This window comes from Condylura cristata, unplaced genomic scaffold, assembly GCF_000260355.1.
Source record: "Condylura cristata isolate star-nosed mole 26May11 unplaced genomic scaffold, ConCri1.0 scaffold00005, whole genome shotgun sequence".
NCBI classification, from domain to species: Eukaryota; Metazoa; Chordata; class Mammalia; order Eulipotyphla; family Talpidae; genus Condylura; species Condylura cristata.
The window spans coordinates 10,620,587-10,642,488 of NW_004567106.1; the positions used below are offsets into that span (position 1 = coordinate 10,620,587).

General features: G+C 37.2%; 1 protein-coding gene across 7 annotated transcripts in view; it reads left to right on the forward strand.

Moving 5' to 3' along the window:
- The window catches only part of PPP1R9A (protein phosphatase 1, regulatory subunit 9A), a 281,612-nt gene that overhangs the window by 388 nt on the left and 259,322 nt on the right, over nucleotides 1-21,902 (forward strand). For 6 of the 7 annotated variants that reach the window (XM_012720896.1, XM_012720898.1, XM_012720899.1 and 3 more), the window contains exon 2: nucleotides 1,752-3,354. In XM_012720896.1, coding sequence (XP_012576350.1) covers nucleotides 1,972-3,354 — 1,383 coding nt within the window. In that variant the 5' untranslated portion in view covers nucleotides 1,752-1,971. Of the gene's footprint in view, nucleotides 1-268; nucleotides 511-1,751; nucleotides 3,355-21,902 lie in introns of those variants that run through there. The other variant, XM_012720897.1, reaches the window with a different exon arrangement.

A 21,902-nucleotide genomic window follows, 5' to 3' on the forward strand; every position in this document is an offset into this window, starting at 1 on the left:
GGAGGGGGGTGGGAGCCGCGGCCGCCCGACCCTCCCCGCCGGCGGCGGCTCCCGCTCGGGTAAGGGGGGGCTGTGCGCGGGGTGAGCAGTTGGGGAGGGTGGAGAGGAAAAATATCGGGATGTACAAAGGCTGAGTTGAAGGCTGGGGGTGGGGGTGGGTTGTGGTTGAGGAGCGATAGGTTGAGGATCGGAGGCATTATCAGTGGGATCTATTGTTTCCTGGGACATTGGGAGGAAAAACAAAGGGATTTATTATCATTACCCTGTCATTTTTTTTTCCTTTTCTTTTTTTAATGTGGCCAGGGAGCTCGGCTCTCCCCGTGCCACACTGGGATCCGCCTGGCAGCCACCGGGAGCCGCAGCCAATGTGTTAGGACTTCAGGTGCTTCTTGGCACAAAGCTAGACTGCGACCTCCTACCATAGCGCTTGGCGTCACCTGCTCTCCCGGCCCTGCCCCGGGGCCGAGGGACTGCGTCCCGAAGCCGGCTTGGGAATCGGCTGCCTCTCAAGTTGGTGTTATTTATGTTTGTCTTTGGTGAGGGCAGGTTTTGAATCCCCCGGCGGCCCCATCGCCCCCGCCTCCGCCCCCCTCGGGTTCGAATCGGCGGGGGAGGCAGTGGGGGTGTGTGTAAGGGGGAGGGGAGGGTGTGTAAGGCTTAAAGAATGTCAGGGTAGAAGGAAATTGTCGATGCCTTACCAAAAAAAAAAAAACCCAAAAAACCAGGCACCACACTCTAAAGCCTTTCTTGTTTGTCTGCATGGGCCATGCATGCGTGCTGGGCCAGGAGCTGAGTTTGGAGGTGATTTCTGTGGAAGTGTGTGCTTCCTCAGCTGATGATGCTGAGGGTGATGCTGCTTGGCCTGATATTAAAAAAACAAAACAAAACAAAAACAAAATGGAAAATCCTGAGAACCACAATGTCTGCTGCTGAGCAGATCCCCAAGTATTTGACTGCTGGCATGTTGGTATAAAATCCAGCTGTGGGCTACAGGAGACCAGCAAGCATGCATTGCGTTGCATCTGGGGGCTTGTAAGTTAGAGGCAAGAAGGAATAAACAAGTCAGGGCTATAAAGAGAGGCTTGGTGGGATATTTGTCCTCTTATGGTCACATTCTTAAGGATTTGTTCCCCTGATCGACTACATCTCACTCTCTAATGAAGAATATTCACTTTTAGGAAACTTCCAAATCTTTGATATAACCAAACTTAGTGTGAAACTTAAAGCCATTGAACAACTTTCTTCTGTTTGTTTTGGTCTGAACTGCACTAGTTGGAGATGCTGTAAATGAGAATATTAGACCAAAAGGAGTGAAACAAGCCTTTATAGGCATGTTTTGGAATTTGTAAACATAAGTTCCAAACTTTTCATTGTACTTATACAGAAAAAATAAGCTCTATCTGATGTGGAAAAAACCGAATGAAGTTCATTTTCTGAACATTGTATGATAATTTCTTAAAAATGACTTGCTAGTTTCTTTTAAGGTCATTCGCAAAATGGACCTGAGCTAGGCTGAAAGTGTTGCTTTCAAGTGAAATTATGTGCAGTTTGTACGTCTGTCATTTGGAGAGGGATCTCCAAATTGGGTTTGAAATTTTGTGTTATCAAAGCTCAACCAGAGAGCTAACTTTTATCTTCCCAGTTCAGCAAGTAATTTCTTCTGTTTGACATGTGTTCTACCACTTTGTAAAGAAAGTATGTAGTTGACTAAACAAATTCAAATAAGCAAATTCATTCTTTTTTTGTTACAGATCAACCTCTAGTCTTGCTTTGAAAAAGCCACTTGTGTAACTCTTAAAAGACTGAATAATTTCCTAATGCACCTGTCGGGAGGATCACTGACACAGTATGCCATTTGAGAGGTTCTTTTTCTTGACCACTTTCTGGTGATTAGAGAAGAGAGGTGTTTTGTCTTTCTGTTTTTTTTTTCCCCCATCATTATGAACACTGGCTTTCAACCCTGAAGTGAAGATGTTGAAAACGGAGCCTTCAGGTGAACGAACCACTCTCAGAAGTGCCTCTCCTCACAGGAATGCATATAGAACAGAATTCCAGGCACTGAAAAGTACCTTTGACAAACCCAAGTCAGATGGGGAACAAAAAGCAAAAGAAGGTGAGGGCTCCCAGCAGAGCCGGGGGAGGAAATATGGCTCTAATGTCAACAGAATTAAAAATCTATTTATGCAGATGGGTATGGAACCCAATGAGAACGCTGCAGTCATTGCCAAAACAAGGGGGAAAGGTCGACCTCCATCCCCTCAGAGAAGAATGAAGCCCAAAGAATTTGTGGAGAAAACAGATGGCTCGGTTGTTAAATTGGAGTCCTCTGTTTCAGAACGAATTAGTAGATTTGACACAATGTACGATGGTCCTTCCTATTCAAAGTTCACAGAAACTAGGAAGATGTTTGAGAGGAGTGTGCATGAGTCAGGACAGAACCGCTATTCCCCAAAGAAAGAGAAAGCCGGGGGCAGCGAACCTCAGGATGAGTGGGGTGGTCCCAAGTCCAACCGAGGCAGTACTGATTCCTTGGACAGCCTTAGTTCCCGGACGGAGGCTGTCTCCCCGACTGTGAGTCAACTGAGTGCAGTATTTGAAAACACCGATACCCCCGGTGCCATTGTTTCGGAGAAGGCAGAGAACAAGGAATACTCAGTGACTGGGCATTATCCCCTGAATTTACCATCTGTTACTGTTACAAATCTTGATACCTTTGGTCACCTTAAGGATTCTAATGCTTGGTCTCCTCCAATCAAGCATAATGACGATATAGAGGATGCTCAGAAGAGTGATACAACTCCAGTATCAGAAGTAGCTTCGAAAAGTATCTCTATGCCTAGTGAAGAAACACAGCTAAGCAAGGAAGCCGAGGGCTTCACATGTAACCAGGAGATTCCTGACAGAATTGACAAAGATATCCCTGAAGACTGTTGTGCTGAAAATAAGACAATGCCAGAGTCTGAAATTCCTTCACCACAAAATGAACCTTTAGAAGATGCCGAAGCTAATTTGGTTGGGAGGGAGGCAGCAATGCAACCGAAGGAAGATCTTGCAGGTGGTGATTTTATCTCTGCTGATGCTTCTGGAGCCAGTTGTGGAAAGGAAGTACCTGAAGATTCAAATAATTTTGAGAGTTCCCATGTTTACATGCAGAGTGACTATAATGTGTATAGGGTTAGATCCAGGTATAATTCAGACTGGGGTGAGACAGGCACTGAACAAGATGAGCAGGAAGATAGTGATGAAAACAATTACTACCAACCTGATATGGAATACTCAGAAATTGTTGGCTTGCCAGAAGAAGAAGACATCCCAGCAAATAGGAAAATTAAGTTTAGTAGTGCTCCAATTAGGGTAAGTATGTTTTCGAAGTTTTTTCTAAGTTTGTTTTTAGTATTTGGGCCTAACTGTGCAAAATACATTTGACAACTTATAGTTGGCTTAAAAGTTTGAAGTTTGGGTGATAACCATCATATTCCCTAATGTGCTTTAAAGTTGCATCAACCACTATTGAAAAAATATTAAAGTGAAAACTTTTGGTGATTCTGAGATACATTCCAATGGACTGAAGTATAAATAATCTGAACACTGAAAAGTAGATATTGATTACCTCTTTGAATTAGTTTTATCTAAAATTCCCAGACATCATAAAACTTTCTGAATCTAGATATAGGATATGAGTTATAATGTACAATGGGAGAGTTATGGTAACTTGGAAATAATATTTTTTATTCATTTGCTTAAAGAAATCTGAGTTATCCCTTACATAAATATAAGTGGTTGAGAAGAATCTTGGAACTTCTTTTTGTTTTGCTATTGGTAGTGAAAATTTGATTCATGGAAATATATTAGCGGACTTAAATACTGTAATTGGAAAGCTATCACTGTAAATAGCTTTGAGTTCAGAATTTGTTAGGCAGTTTTAAAATGAAATCTTGTGCAATGAAGTAAAATTGATCTGCCATTCCTGGATTTATTTTTACCTCCTCAAAACTGGATAAAAGCCAATTGAATTTAGATACATTATTCTAAAGATTTGACTTTTAACATTAGGCATAAAAGAATAATAGAAACTACATCCGTAGCGGATGGTGAAACATTATTAGCTGATAATGGCAATAGGGGCAGGAGGTGGCTGGTTGAATATCTGAATTTCCTGGAGTGTTTTTTCAAAATGTACTTACTCACCCAGCTCAGTCTTTAGATTCTGGAATGCCCTTCTGAGAGTTGTGGTGGCAAAATGTGATGGAAACTACTTTCTGGGCTGGGGGCTTCTAGTTTACACAATGCCAGTATGAGAGATTTGGAGCTTGAGGTGGTATCTTTTAAAATTTTCCCTTCAGAAACCTAAAATCAGTTTATTATTTCCAGCTTCTGTCACTTCCATAGAAAGCTGTAAGATTTACATAGCAAAGAGAAATTTTGCTACACTCTATGGCAAAGAGAAATCTGACCTTACTAGATGACACATTATTCTGAAATGAACTAATAATCTATGAACTTATTTATCAGTGTTAGCAGGCACACTTTCCTTCATTGGAGTTGTGCAAAAAGTTCTGGATCAGAATAGACCATGAAAGGTTAAACTCTATTTTATACAGAATTGTGAATCTAGTTTCTCAATAAGCTAAGTTTCTTTCCTGTGTTTACTACCTTCCTTGGTTAGAATCTTCCTTATCCCCAACTCCAGGCTCTTTCTTTGGAGGTCCTCATCCTTCAGGCTTATTCACTGAGCTCCTAAATTTCACCTTCCTTGTTCTACTTGGAAATGCTTCCCTTTGAGCATCTTCTTTCAGCCCCTTTAGGAGGACAGCAGTGAGATTAAATTGTTTCACACTGAGCAAGGCAGGAATAACAGAAATGAACTCTCAAAGGAGTTTGTTAAATTCAGTGACTGACTCCTTAATAGGAGAATAGCAGCTCATGAAAATTTATCAAGTGAAACACCAAATATTGCCCCAGCCTTATATTTGGGTCCTAGGCTGCACAAATGTAACTACCCAGTAATATGTTTAATGGATTTAAAAGCTTTATCATTAAACTATGGCTGCTTATGCATTAACAAGTTGACTTTTTGGGTACCATCTTTTGAAATTCATGTGATTGCTCCCCCCTCCATTTGTTAGAGACTTTTTTATATGGCAGAGAAAGAAATAGGGGAAATAGAATACATACATTTAAATTTCACCAAGAATATAGATCAAACATAAGATTTGTGAAACTAAAAGATAATGCATTGTTTTCTTGGGCAGTTAACAGAAATAGTTGGAGTGGATTAAGTTTGCAAACAGAAGATTCATTCTTAGCCCTTGGTAATGAGTAAGACAATTTCTTTCTTGTTGTTCTCATTGTTCGACATGTAAGTGGATTCATTTGGAAATTTGAGAGCTCTTTTTCTACTGGTGGTGGTGTTTGGATTATTCCCCACTTAAGATTTTTACTCAGAGGGTGGGAATCCTTAAAAATTCAGACGTATTTATTGAAGGCTTATCACATGTCTTGTCTTTTGGTGTTAGCTACAGGAGAATACCAAAATCTGTAAAATTACTGCTTTTTTCTATGAACTTGTAGAGTAAGTTCATAAACACTTGGTATTTTAAACTCTTGTAATGCAGTGTAAAAGCCTGTGCCAAAATGTCTAAAGTCCTGTAACTACTTTAACTGTAGTTGACTTGTACTGTGTAGAGTGAATGGGATTTGATGGATCATATATGTGTTTCCTAACTCTTCATAAAGCGCTATTTATGGAATGGGAAGTTCTGATTTCTAACCTAAATCTTTTCCTTTGAAATTTAAACATACTCCTTTTATCAAAAGCAACAGGGAATGTATTTCTTAGAGAATGATCTTTGGAACTTTTACATGCTTTTCCTGATATTCTTCACTATGATATTCTCAGCACCTAGTCTTTCATTTTAGATCTTGGTTTTGATTTCTCTGTATAATGTTGTTTTCAGCTTCTATTTTAATTGTTCTGTAGATTTTAAGTTTTAATTAGAGATTTTCCGAAGATGCCTTACATGTGGACCTAGAAGAACTTAAAAATAATAGCTGATCAAGTTTTCTGTGCAGCATATTCCGTACTCATGATTGTTGGTGACTTCTGGAAGTGGTTGGATTGCATTGCTGACTGGCATGTAGTATGACTCCCTTATCTTTTTGGCACATGACTGTTGCTTAATGGATAGGTTGATGTGTTTCATCGAGTTGAATGTAAAACTTTAGAAAGGAATCCATAACAGCAGATATAAATTCCAGAGACAGAGACAGAGCGAGGTAGTGTTATAAACCATACTAATGTGAATGTGGAATTATGCCTTCATTCTCAGAACCTAAGGAATTGAAGTAATTAAATTTGTCTGAGATACATTAAGGAAAAGATGACATTTTCATTGTTTTTTTCTTAACTAAGAACATTTACTAAGCCCTTACTCAGGAGCAATGTAAATGTAATAAATATATAAAATGACAAGCTGATTAAGCCAGCAATTATGGTAAGTGGGATTGTATACAGTCCATTAAAGAACCATCTTAAGTTATTCTGCTTAATTCTGATTTTGGATGATATTTCTAAAGTCACTGAAACCTCATTAACCAAGTCATATCCCTTTCTTTGTTTCTGGTGGCCTATGACCTTTGGATTGTTGTTCTTAAAATATGGCATATATGAAAAAGAAGGTTTTCCTAACTTCTGTAAGGAAGGACATTACAGGGTTAATATTGAGGTGTATTGTACTGTACTTCTCTGAGCTTACATCAAACTGTATGAACTTTACAGATCTGGAGTTCAAAGGAAAAGCCCCAAGGGTAGCAGTACTTCTCCAAATCTTACATGGTAGTTGTTGAAAAGGGATCCCTTAACATTCCTGCCCTCTGTTGGGGCTAGTTATTGTCAGGAGGCACTCCAGAACTTTTTCATCAGGATGCTATTTAGAACAAGGTTCTTCTGAGATCCAAGTTTCTGTCTTTGTGGAGTCTTCTCTTTCTTCCTGGCTTTCCTGCTCAGTACTACTTCAAGGCTAATATGGATACGACTTTTCTAAAATGTAGATTTCAGATTCATTAGGTTCATTAATTTCCTTCATGTTGTGGTTAGCCTTCAAGTACACTACCAGGTAAACTATCTCAGAGGTTATGAAATTAACAGGTTGAGCAATTTTGAAGGCTTGAATCACATAATTTATGAAATAAATTTACAGCAGACAGCCAGTGGCAAGAGCAAGCCGTGGGTAAGTTGGCACATTTAAGATAAGGTGCAAATAAGATTGGAAGGCTCACCATGCTGATTTCTAGGTTCTCAGTGTTCCTGTGCCTGGTCCCTGGCTCTTCACATCGTCTATCCCTATTGACGGTGTGGTGATGGGGAATGGAGTTGATAATTTGAGCAAAGACTCTCTTAAGATAAAGGTGTCCTGGGCTGATAATACAGATTTGCAGTATGGAAGAGAGTGAGGGCAAATACACTGAGATATAGCTGTAGCTTTACCACTTTGCCTGCTGAGAAGCCATGGGTCTTATCTGTGTTTCCTGGGAAGAACACCTGTGGCTTCAGAATAGGGTGTCCTCAGTAAGTGGCTGATACAGAGGGGCCAAAGCTATCAGTCCACAGATGACACGATGATGGCTTGGTCATTCCACCCACTGCTACTTACAAGTAAACCTCTGTTTATCACATTATTTCAAAAAGCCTTATAGGTTATGAACTTACCTATTTTTTTTTAAAGATTTATTTATTTGTGCATACAGACCTGGGGTACAGGCCAGAAGCTCAGGGGCGGCGAGAGGCTTCACCAGAGACAGAGTGGGGAGCAGAACAGGCGGGTCAGGAGCAGCGGGCGGGTCAGGAGAGGTCTGCTGCGCCATGTGGATCTCCTCCCGGGCAGGTGGGGATCGAACTCATACAGAAGTGGCTTTAGCTTATTATTGCTGCACTTTAACTTGCTGTGCCACCAGGGAGGGCTGAACTTACCTATTTTTAACACACCTTGTGAACTTTGCCTTTGTCTTACAAGCTAGCACTGTACTTAATCCAGTCTAGACTCATTATTTACCAACAGTGCTTATCTTTTCTTAAGAATTTCTTATATTCCATTTTTCTTGACTTTCAGAATTCAACATTATTTAATAGTAAAGTAATATCAGAAAACATTAAGTCCGTGTTTTAAAATTATCATTATTGTTATTCTTTTCTTTTCTAACAAGCTCCCAGTTGGTCCTGTTATTGCTGATCAACAGACCATTATTTGGAACATGGATTTGAAGTATAAATTTGGGTTCTTAATAGGGGCTGGTACAAAGTGGAGGAAGCCCCTTTAACAAACTTGCTTTCCAGATGGATCTTCTATAGCTAGCTATACAGAATAAGCTTTGATGAACTTTGATGAAACAGGTGAAACTTGTAAAGTGGATGAGGCACTTTGCTTCTGGATCCCAAAGTTAATTATAATCTCTATAAGAAGTTTGAGTATTTCTAAAGTTACATCCTAGACTCTCTGTGTGGTCTTAAGTTTGTAAATACAGAGACACAGGTGGAAGTTTGGCTTAGTTGATTCAGAAATTTCATTTCTCTCATTTTCTTGGAAATCTGGATTAATAAACTTCTGTAGAGCATAAGATCATTATTTTATTTAGTTTGTCTTTATATTGGATAACTTTGATGCTATAACATTTAAATTGAACTTCTCTTTATTTTTTATAAATGACCAAATCAATGAAATATGTCAAATATTTTAATGTATTCTTAAGGAAATATTCTGAGAATATTGAGTGAGCCCTTTTTCTAAAATCTGGAATATATACAATTTTTTTCCCACTAACATTGGTCATTGGTATCTAAAAAGGTTCCTATAGTAATCTCTTGTAGATGTTTGGTGGCATTTATGTGTAGTAGAGCTGTGCAGTTTCTTGCCTTTGGTATTATTTGCAATTTGTCTTCCTTTCTAAGCTTCCTTACAAAGGACACTAGTTGTTGGGCTAATGGACTGTAAAGATAAGGGGTTGAAATTTAGGGAAAAGACTGTTTTATGATGTTGCCCATGCATTGTCTTCTTTATTAATCCAGACATATGCCCACCAGTACTAATTTGATTTAAATCTCATCTGTATTAAATTTTTTCTTACATCTGGCCCTCCCTGGTGGCGCAGCGGGTTAAAGCACAGCACTAAGAAGCTTAAGCCACTTCTTCATGAGTTCTATCCCCGCCTGCCCCGGAGGTGACCACATGGCATGGCGGACCTCTCCTGACCCGCCCGCTGCTCCCCTCAGCTTCCTTGATCTGCCTGTTCTGCTCCCCACTCTGTTCCTGTGAATCCTCTCACCCTCTGCATCTCTAGCCTGTACCCCAGTTCTGTATGAATAAATAAATAAATCTTAAAAAAAAATTTTTCTTACATCTTTACCACTCAAAAAGAAAAAGGATCCCGGAATTTCTGTACAGAAATATAATTCAATACAGACTACATCAGTATAAATACAAAAAAAATTTTTTTCTTCCTGATCACTTTGAAAAATTTCCTTGGATTCTTATCTCTTCATTTTGGTTTGTGCCATAGAAACTTAAAGATGAAAAATACTTAATGGCAATCTCGTACAATTTCCTACTCACTTCAGGTAGCCCTTGGGTGATATATTGCTGACAGATGATCAGCTTCTGCTTGACTAATTCCATTTATTAGGAGTTTCTTATTTTGTAAGGTAAAAGTAAAGTTAGGAGGAGGGATGGAGGGCCATGCTGTGTGTGTGTGTGTGTGTGTGTGTGTGACACAGAGAGAAAGATAACTCACTAGAGAGAAGTATGTAGGCATACCCTTGAAAATACTTTTCATTTATTCTTATTATTTCTCTTAAGCTAAAATTCAAATAATACAAAATTCACAGTTTTAAAGTGTACAATCAGTAATTTTCAGTGTATTCACAATGCTGCGAAACGCCCACTATTATCTACTTCTAGAACATTTCCATTACCCTCGGAAGAAGCCCTGTGGCTCTTAGCAGTCACTCTCAATGGCCCTTCTTGCCTCATCCTCAAGCAAGCACTAATGTATTTTCTGTCTGCATGGATTTGCCTCTTTGGGACAGTTCATGTAAGTGGCACCAGAGGCAATGCTTTTTGAAAGGAATGCAGGAGATACAATGAGGATGGTTTGGGATATGCTAACATTTGAAGTACTGTGATAACAGCACACTCTTGGAGAGTCTGGAGAGCAAGGGCAAAATAATTTTTAGATGGTGACATAGTTTAAAGATTATATGTCAAGATGTAGAAGCTGTAAATGCTCTAGGCGCCCTTTTATGCAGTTTCATGGACAGAAAGAAAAGACAAAACTGAGAAAACAGCAGAATCTAGGAAGGATTATTCTTTTATGTTGATTGGGCTGGGCACACTTACTGTTTTTAAAATGCTCCTTGTCCTTTAGTAATTCAATATAGACTTCATATGCCATAACTATCTGTGATTTGAGGCAGGGATTTAGTTTATTGTATATTGTCTACTCAAGCATGCTGTGTGTATGTGTGTATACACACACACATATGTATATGCACCTGCATATACATATACATAATACTACTGAATTTTATTGGCTAGTAATACAAATAACACCCAGAGTTAGTTGATGTTATATAAACTTGGACAGTTCTGCCTCTTGGGATCTTGGTTTTCTTATCTGTAAGTGAGGCTGTCTCATAACTGACCACCCAGACACCTTTCCAACTTTAACATTGTATGATTTTCTATTTATCTCTTAAACATATTTGTATGGTACATTACTATAGATGTTTGTACTGTTATTTCAAAGGAAAATTTTAGGACTTTTTAAAAAATATCAAACCAAAGAATTTATAAGTTTGCTATAGAGAATATTATTTATGCTATAGATAATAGTAACAAGCTCAAAATAATTAAAACATTAAGTCCAAGGCAGCACATTTTTATGGAGTAGCTTTTGAGAGCAATTTGACTTTTGAAAAGTATGGGTTGAAACATATATTAAAATACTCTGCTGAGGAACTGAAGAATAAAGAAAGAAATGTTTTATAATATAGTTGCTGACATATTAATTGCTTCGCTCACTTTTGTTCTGGAAATAGCTCCACAGTACAGTTCAACATGATTGAGATATTGATAATTTTTTGCACAATTCCTAATTTTTAGCCTACCTTGCTCTCTCTTTCTCACACACCTACCATTACAAAGAAGAAATAGAGTATAAAGATATTTTAGAATTTTGGTTTTAGAGGTGCACAGTCTTATTCTTGACTTATTAAATCTATTTCAGATGGATTTAAACTTTTTTTTTGGTATTGTTAAAACTTTCCCTCATCTATATGTAGAAAAATAATTCTAAATGAAAGGCACAGTGCGTGTTAGTTTCCTTTCTTTTTAAAGTCATATCCTGAATTTTGTTCAGGAGAAAGCTGATCTTCCTATATAAGCTGAGTGGAACACATACTAATTGACAGGGCAAAAAGAGTGCAATCATGGCTATGGAGGCTTCTTTTCAGGAGTGCCCAGGTGAGAGGGTTCAGAGTAGGTATTTGCTGTTTCTCTCTTGATACCTTTGGACTGGGTTGGTGCCGAGAGAGGAAAAGGCTCTCATCAGGAGTCTGCTTCTGTGCAGTGTCGTGTACCTTTTTCTACTTCAGACCAACCAATTTGGTTGGTTCTTCAAATCCACCCATGAATGGATGGTGTATTGATGGGTTCTTACACACTAAGTTCTTGTTTCAGCTAAAATGAATAGGCAGAGTTGTTTCCTACTGGAAGAAACAGACAAATTCACATTTGAATCAACTGATAGAAGTAGTTCTCTTATTCCTCAGAAGGAAAAGCAAAGTTTATTATAGAGCATTTGAATTTCATCACGTATACCAAATACATAAAACTGTTTATTTTAGAAGTTTACTTTGTAGGTAGTAGACTAAAGGGCAGTAAGTTAAGTTACATATCAGTTATTATAGTAGCTACACCCAAACCATGAGTTTATTTCCGTTTAGAATTTTAAGATTGAGCAAACAACACTTAATGGAAAACAAAAGCTGGACTACATATGAAAACCTATGACATAACAAGGAAAATGATTTTTGATCCTTGTGTGTAACACTAAAAAAGGAAATTAAGACCAACAGTATATACAATTTTTTTTTTGTTCAATATGTAGTGCAATTTGTAATTATTTAGTTAGGATAGATTTACTATAAATTTGTTGGCTATAACTTTAAAGTCTTGATTATAGACTACCAAATTATTTGGAAGGGTTATATTATTTATAATTAGCATTGCCTTGGAATGGTTGTCTGACAGTCTCTGCACCAGCATTGATATTATTTGGATGCTTTACAGTTGTCAGTTTGGTAGGTGAGAAATGTCTCTAAAATATTTCCTATTATATTAATTTATTGACCAGGTGAATGCTTTTATGTGATTGTAGATATATTTTAGATATAGTTCTGTTTATCTTTTTTTTTTTTTTTTGGTCTGATTGTTAATAAGGAGGATATCAAAATGTCATTTGTTCTGGTAGAAAGTCAGAAAAATTCGTATAAATTCTACTTGGTTAAATTCATTTTGATATATGCATATAGTGTGCTAGGATAAAGCTATTCCAACTCATGTTTTCTAAAAATTATAAAGATTTAATGTTGTGAAATGTTAAATTATTGAACCGAATCAGACTCTCTCTTAAGTTGAGAGAGTAGAAGTGTTATGCTCAGTATTTTGCCTATATGTAATCCTGTAAAAAAAAAAACAAAAAACAAAACTTGAATGCACTCATTTAAAAAACAGGATTTTGAGTTTTAGGCCTTCACAGAGTCCTTTCGAATATGTTTCCTGTTCTAAAATACCAGCTAATATGTAGTTTCCTGTTGTTGTTCTTAACAAAAGTTTTAGCTGCAAAGAGTCCATTTGATGCATGATTAGACTACATGGTAGTCTATATTTTTAGTTAGCGCCAAAGAGTCCTTTCCTCTCATGCATTGGAGAGTGTTTTCCTTTTGAAAGCTTTCATAGATAATGTTGGAGGAGATACCTGATGAAAAAATGCAATTGTTGTGTGGCCGAGCTTCCTGAAATTAGAAGTTTAAACTATGTTTCTGGCCTAATTAGATCAACTTGTAATTCAAATCTTAAAAGAGTTTTAACTAATTCTGGCATATTATAAATGCTGGTGAAGTCCTAATTAAATGTCCTTACTATGTAATCTGGTGCTGCACTATCATTTATTAGGTATCCTAAACCTTACTAAAATATGGCTAGATGATTTCTATTTTTTCTTGAATGCTGAGTTTATGGTAGTACAACTTAGATGATTATGTATAATTGTAAGGGTTATTTAAAGAGAAAAAAGGGAACATTATCATGTACCCAGCCAAATTTGAGCTGAAACTTGTATTTTTTTCCATTGAAAACTATCTTGCTTGGAATTTTTATGTTGCTGGTTCCTTATCTAAATGAGTTTTGAGTATGGTACTTTTTTTTTTTTTTAAAGATTTATTTATTTCTGCATCCAGAACTGGGGTACAGGCCACAGGGCTGGGGGTGGTGAGAGAATTCACCTGAGACAGAGTGGGGAGCAGAACAGGGAGATCGATGAAGTACACTGCTGAGGGGAGCAGGGGGCGGGTCAGGAGAGGTCTATCATTGCCATGTGGGTCACCTCCAGAGCAGGGATTGAACTCATACTGAAGGGGCTTTAGCTTCTTAGCACTGTGCTTTAACCCGCTGTGCCACCAGGGAGGACCCAAGAATGGTACTTTTAAACAACCAGAGAGCCCTAAGGATATTGTCTCATTTGCCGATTGTAGTCACAAGTTTTAGTTACTTGTTTTGGCTCTTACTTGTCTTGAACCCTGTCTGGAAAGGGCTCATTGACTTTGTAGAGTTGATCCCTCTTAGAGTTGACCCTTATAGCAGAAATAAGCTGAGAGTACTAATAGAATGTTTAGACAGGTTCTCCAGCTAGTAGATCCAAGGTCTGCAGTGTGGATCTTTGTAGTTCAAGTCTGTCAAATTGCATTTAGGTATGGGCCCAGACTGGAGATCAAGTGTTTGAGTCTGAATTCTGCTGGAGAATTCTTTCTTGCTTTTGCTTGGGGAAGCCACTCTAGTTGCTTTTAGGCCTTCAAATGATTGGATGAGGCCTATCCACATTACACAGGGCAATCTGCTTTACTCAAAGTGAGCTGGTGTAAATGTTAATCTCATTCAAAAACACCCTTGAAGAAACCTTAAAGAGTAATGTTTGACCAAGTATCTGGGCACTGTGCCCAGTGAAGTTGAAACAGAAAGTTAACTGTCATAGGCTTTTGCATTTGGTTGCACCCTCTGAAGCGGTTTCAGGATGAAAACTACATTTTCCCACTAGTCTTAGAGGAGAAATTGGTTCTGTCTTCTCATTCTTAGAAAACACGCTATGTGCACTTTTCCTTTTGGGCCAGCATCTTGTAGGACGAAGAAGATTACGAGGTTTGGAATCAGACCTAGAGTCAAAATCTGAGCCTGCTGACAAAGTCTTAAGAAAGTTTCTTGGACTTTGAAGACAGAGACTTTGCTGTTTTGTGGTTATATCCCCAAGACTAGCACACTACCTGGCACACAGTAGGGGTATAAGCAATGTTAGCTATCTTTGATGTTCATGATCTTTGCTCCTTCCCTTTTCCTACTCCCTTTTCCCATCTGAAGTCCAAATTAGGATGGCGATGATAATATTTGTACTTGCATAATGATTGTATAATTTATTTATAGGTAAAAATCCTTCAAGTTAGCAGTTATAAATGAAAGCTGAGTTGGTCTATTACCGATTGTCATTTTTTTTCTGGCTATTGCTCTGACTCTGCAGGTTGTTGTGCTCTCTTTCATTTCGAGAAGTCCCAAACCATTGCCCTGTAAGGTAATGACAGTTTATAAGTAACCAGAAACAGTTATTAAAGTATGGTTGCTTGAGATATGGCTATAAAGGTTGAAGGGGGAGGGTATACATTTTCTTGAACTTCATTTCTTCTTCGAGTGATTGCCCAAGCTTGTAATTAGTTGTGAGAGAATATAAAATTTGAAGCTCCATAGGAAAGTTGTAAAGCTATTTATTTAAAAATTGCAGCAATTTGCATAACTTTGGTAACTTGAATATGTGAGTATGTATATCTATGTTCTTAGAGAAGTTAATTAAAGAAGGCATTTGGACTACTTCTTACTATTTACCCTCTTCCCCTACTTTTGTTTCTTGATTTGTTTATTAAAATGTGGCTACTTTTGTTCTTTTCAGTCATTGGAATGGGCTTGCTTTTTTAGATCATTTCTGATATTGATTTTAGATATGACATTGGTTTTCATCCCATAATGAAGTTATAATTTGTAATTATTTTGGTAGTTAGTTGTCTTACACTCTAATCAAACTCTTGGGGAATACGACTTTTTTTTGTCAAGAAAACAGCTTTTCATTTTTTCACAGTGACTTGTAATTAATTAGTAATTATCTACATGGAAACATAATCTAAGGTCTTAAAGAATATTTTTTTTGTCTGTTTCCTCCACGAATTTTATTATGTAGAAGATGTCTGACAGTTGTCATTAGACTAAAATATGAAATTGTTGCTTACTAATGTGAATTAGTTGATGTACAAAATATATAGCATTTTCTTCAGGCAGGAATAGCTTCTAATGGCAGTGTAAGGATGGGAATTTCTAAGCTGTTTTCTGCATTTTTCTTCTTAAACAAAAATACAGCATTTTTTGAGAGTTTATAGTAGGGTGACACAAAGTATCCCCCTCTGAAAAAAATCACCTTTTAGTGCTAGTGATGTTGGTAAGAATAAATGACAATATGAAATTTTATCATGCTATTTGAATGAATTGAGCCAGGATGTCAAATGTGATGTTATTATTGCTTATGACATTTTTTCAAGATTAATGATTACAACATTCTATAACTACTGTATAGGCATTAGTCAAGGCCGATAAATTACTTACTCCAATGTTTATAAAAAACTCAGTGTGCTGCAAATGTTTTGAGAGGCATTGTCTTCTGAGTTGATTGATAATAGTCAACAAACATTATTGAATATACTTGGTATGTGTTGAGCTTTAGGCTTTGCTGTGTGAATATTAAGATAAATGAGATAAGCCTGTGCTCCTCAAGAACTTATAATCTTGTCAAGGAAATAGATAATAAAAAAAGGCCTCATAGTTTATTGTGGTAGGTGTTGTGATGTAAGCATCGGCATAGGGTGACCATATATAATTTATTGTCCATACTGTGACTCCAGAATAAAAAAAGGGGTGAATAATAATTATATATATTTGAGAAATTAGTCTATGTGTTTGTCTTCTTCCTTTTTTTTTGTAAAGTTGTAGGCCATTGCTTAGTCTTCTTTGTGTCACTCAATGTCTAGTATGACCATATAATTTGCTGTCAGATTGGGACACCTTTTAATAGTGAAAGGGGTGTTATTGATACTGAAGTGGGGATGTAATCTAGGTCAGAATGTAACCCAGGCCAGTCTGTAAACATGGTTATGTACATATCACGGCCAGAAGAGACCCTTGAGCTGGAGTATCTTCCTTTATTGGGAGGAAGGGAATCATCATGTAAGGCTTCTTAAAGGAAGTGATACTTGAAGCTCCCAAAAATAAGACTCAATTTGAGGCCCTTGTTGGTGGCACAATGGGTTAAAGCACAGCACTGCTAAGCTTGCCACAGAACTTCAGTGTAAGTTTGATCTCCACCCCAGGGGTGATCCACATGGCACAGCAGACCTCTCCTGTCTCACCTGCTACTCCCTTCAGCAGTGTACTTCTTCCCTCTGCCTATTCTGTTCCCCACTCTGCCTCTAGTGAATCTTCTCACTGCCCCTGCACCTCTGACCTGTAACCCAGTTCTGTATGCATAAATAAATAAATCTTTGAAAAAATCAATTTGATAGAGAAAATGGAACCTCCTAAGTTGAGGGAAAAGTGTGTTTGAATTGACTGTAAAGAAATCATATCAGCTGAAAGAACAGAGGGAAGTGTGTGTGTATGTAAGAATGTAAAGATTTTGGATAGGTAGAATTTCAAGGAGGGACTTGTTTACTGGCAGGTTGAAAATTAATGCAAACTATGGGGGTCACTAAAGAACTTGAAGTAATAGATGACTTCATTCTTTTACTTGGAGCATCTTCCTCCTATGTTGGTGCTTATGGATGGTTATGTTTCTCCATTCTTCTTTCACTAAACATTTTAGAAACTTTCAACTGGCTTCTGTTTAAACTAACATGTAGGAGTCACTTGTTTTTTACATTTTCTGGGTAAAACTGACTGACTGATCCTATTTACATAATTCTAACTCAAAGGTTTTAGTAGTGGACTCTCAGTACTCATTTTGCGAAAGTGAATTGTATGTTAACAGAGTTGGATATGTTTTTTCTAAACTCGATTTTGCCCACTTCCTACCTATGTGTGTCTTTAATCAACTATTAGGTAGGATGATGAAATAATAACTATGAGAAGAAAAATGTTTCTCCCTAAGAAAATGTAAATTTAATTATTTGAAGAGAGCTGATGAAGAGGCCACTTAATTTTTGCTTTTGAATTAAATAAGGAGGATATGGATGAATTAAACCATTTGAACAAATATTTAAAAAGATTGACTATCCCACTGACTTTGCAAGTGTCTTAAAATTTTTGTTCCTCTTTAAGAAGACCAACTTGGTCATCAGAGCCAATGCATGAAAGAGTGTTAATTTGTAAACAGAAACTCAAAGAAAATAGCAAAGAACAGTAAATGGTGAATGAATGTAATGAATGTACTTTTACAAGTCTTAAGTTAATAGAAGTCTGATATCAGTTTTTATGATTTGCTACTCTTGTTGCCTTTTCTAATTAGTTGACACATTCTTAGTTCAAATTGCTTCTCAGAGGGCATCTTCTGAGAAGGTTGTCTGCACTAAGTGAGGTATTACAGTAATCACCTCTGTTCCATTTGAGAACATAATCTGTATTCCAGTGGGAAGAGAGGTGACATGGAGGGAACACTGTGATGGATGCACAGGAGCGCAGTGAGTGCAGGGAAAAGGTCTCTGGGTCGTGGAGGCAAGTTGACTGGAGCTTCTGGGGGAAGATGCAAACTCTAGCTGATTTTTGAAAGTTAAGCATGTGTTTACTGAGAAAGGGTGCTGACGTGCAAGGTAGTTTGGAGGAGAAAATAACTTGCTATCTCTGGCATATCTAAAAGTAGTTTAATGTCCTTGGTACATAGTAAGGCAAGGGCATATCAGGAAGATTCTTTTGTGTTAGACTTCATTTGCATGCTTTTTGGAAAACTTATCAAGTAGTGGAAGGGGGTTTGAGTATAGAGAAAATCATGGTTGGATTTATATTGCAGAAAAACCATTCTGATGGAGAGTAAGAGATAAATTAAAAGCACAGGTGTATAGATGGGGTTGGGGTGGCTACCAGGAGTTCAAGTGGACAGGGACAAGAGTCTGATGAATGTTGTAGGAATGGGATTCAGCACAGGCTAGGAACAAGCTGGGGCAAGCCAGATTAATCAGAAAATGATGAGAATTGTTTTTTTCTCCCCATAACATGAATTTAAAGATAAAACCATATGTGATAATTTGTTATTCATCTATTTATTTCTTCTTCCCTCTCCACAAAGGAACCAAGTTCCTGGCTAATAACAGGTACTCAGCAAATGAGAGACAGTGAAGGGATTAACTGGACATAAAGATAGAGTTGATTGTCTGTGATCTAAGAATTGCAAAATAGGATGGGTCTGAGCTAATGGGTGCCTTAGAATGAATTTGAGAGGATTGCATCTAGTTATCTGCATCACTGGGTACTGTGAGTAGAGGAATAACAAGAACAAGAGGGTAAGGGCCTGATGAGAATGTTGGAGTGTAGCTTCCTGGGGCATGCCCACATTTCCAAAGAACAGAATTTGAAAAATAGGCTTTTGGAGGAAGCCCCAAAAAGAAAAAGTTAAGAAAATTTTAAGAAATATGAAGTAAATGCTTTGGTGATGGGTTGGTAGGTAAGGAACACTTAGTGATTCTCAGGAAAGCTGGTGGCATTTATGGATTGGAAATGGAGAAAAATATTTCTAATCAAGGAAGGTAAATGAGATTTAAAGATATTGACTGGGGTGATATAGCTATAAAGTTTGCATTTCCATATCAGTTTTTTCCCCTATCATCCATCAAATGTCTTAATGAGAAAATATAACCAATAAGCATTTTTTTTTTAATTAAGAAAAGATATTGACTAGTACTTCAGTAAATACGTTGGTGTTACTAGTTAGTACTATTAGTACCATTGGACCATTTGAAATGCATACCAGTAACGCTGGCTGTATACAATTGGTGGCAGATTTGGAATCAGAATTCAGGACCTAAAGAACCAGTGCTATCCTTAGCAGCATCTTGCAGATTAAACCTAGGCGGTTTATTGATCTATCCAGAGTAGTCTGGTTTATAGATTGCTAATTATCTTCTGCAGAATCACTTTATATAGTTAGCTTTTTCTTTGCAAATTTTTTCTGGCTGTTTTTTGCCCTCTGATATCATGGGTCTCAAATGATCCTTAAAAAAGACTCCAGATTAATATACATGAAAATTTTATATTTACATAGAAAAGTATAAGCGCTTGTCAATAAGATATTTTGTGTATATGTTTTCTTTTCTGAAGGCACAGTGAGTTTCTGGTGGTATTCCTTAGTGCCTATCTTATGTGCCAGTTGACTTTAAGCAATAGTCATTTTAAATTAAAATCTTTTTCCTATTGGGCAAATGTCATACATTAGGTCTTGTTCCTAGAGACAGATGTCACCTTATGAAAATATTAAAATAGTCATGAAAATGAATAAAGGAAATATGCAATGTGAGTTTATGCAAATACTAGTCAACTCAATAATAATGTAAATGCTACTTTGGGGGATATTTTGCATGAATTAGACTGACTGTGGTTTCTTAAAATATTGCTTTTATATGTATGACTGTGTGTCTCTGAAAGTATTTGGATGGGAGTGACTGTTTCCATGGCTATTTCCTCTTTAGTGCATTTTTGTTGCTAAATCTACCCTGACCTGGCTCTTGGCATTTATTTCACTTGAGGTAGGTGCTCGGCTTATCATTAGTCAGTTTTTAAAGACAAGTTTAGTTTTCTTTGCTGTTACATAAGCAAGCTGGCAAATGCTTGTGCTTAAGCTTTTCTACCTAAGGGGTGGCCAGAAATAGATCTACTTAGTATTGTCCTTCTTTAGAACAAATGAATTCTGATTATTATCATCTTTAGACAAATTAATACTTACCTGTTAGAAGGTACTTTGGGTTTTGGTTGTTTTATATGTTTATGAAAATTTATGAGTTTTGTAAGAAAGATTACACTGTTTTCCAGTTCCATTTTGAAGTGTCTAAAATTAAAGATCCTGGATTATATGATTCTTCTATCTGGAAGTCCCTTCTAAATAGAAAATGGCAGGTCTTTATTACATAACTCTTTGCTACATGAACAATCAGACCTATTCCTTTTGGGAGTGTTGTTTTGAGGTGTGAATTCAGTGTTTTCTGATTTCATTAGAGCTGGGCAAACTTAGAGAATTCATTCTGAAAGTTAAATTTAGGCCTGTGTTAAAATTGGGAGACTAAGTATTCATAGCATTTGACCTTGAAATTGTAGGAGTGGTTGAGAGGAAGGGGAAAAGGTGGTGGTAGGGACTCATCATGACAGTTCATGAATTAACCACCTACTCTACCAATAATAATTATGATACACCTTTTTTATATGCTGCTTTTCATGTACAGAGATGGAGGTAGCGGGTGGTTCCATTCTACCTCGGGCTTGTGCTCTGTTTCTCAGGGAAACTAATAGACTTTGATTCATCCATGTGCCATCATTCAGTCTCCTGTGTAACTGTGTCACATAATTGTGAAACAGATGGTCAGGAGTACATGATACATCTTTAGAGCAGAGTGAGCTAGTACTATGTGATGAAATATGTGATTAAGTTAGGAAAAAATTAGCTTGACTATAAAAACATACATATAGGTTGCTCTTGTCTATGTATGCCTCCCCACGTATATCTAATAGCTTATTTAGTGTCCTGTCATGATATAGGAAAAATTTCATTACTGATGAAGTACAGTTAGTTTATAAAAGAAATTCTCTGGGAACATATAATTTGCCATGAACCCACTAAAAATGTGCAAATTCACAAGATCAACAGAAAGAAATTTATTATGGCTCAGTTTTAAACTACAGGCTGTTCTCTCTGAAAAGTCAGAAATACAACAAGGTGAACTTAAAATATTCTGAACTATTTGCAGAAATGCCACTGTAGCATGTAAAGTATCAAAGTGCTTCTTAAGTCATCACTGAATTTAGGTAGACAGGCAGAGAGATCAGAATAGAACGTGAAGTGGGAGTCATTCTCCTCCCTTCTCTCAACTATATTGGAGACGGTTCCAAGGTGGTTAATGCTGTGAGCTCATATCTGAAAATCTGTGTGGTAAGGTCCTCTAACCTGTAGAAGAGGGTGAGCTGAATAGTGGCATTAGAGGGCGAAATAATGTGGTAGTGAGATTAAGGTGCTCATAACCTTAATTATTTTGTTCTGTTAACCACCCAGAGATTTCTTCATAATTGAAGGACTTTTTCTAACCACCTGAATAGTTCACAGTAATAAAATAACAGGAACCATTCTTGACTTCAGAGTTAAGAAAATATCATCTGTGGGTTCTCGAGCACAGGTATACTATCATTATCAGTGGACAGACTAGCAAACATATCTTTGAGTTCCAACTCATCTGTGACCCCTTCAATCACTAGAAAACTCATTTAGAGTCTCACAGACTGCTTTTATAATGATTTTTTGTTGTTGTTGGTACTTTGCTTCAACCAAGTAATCTAAGTGACTATGAGCTGCTTAAG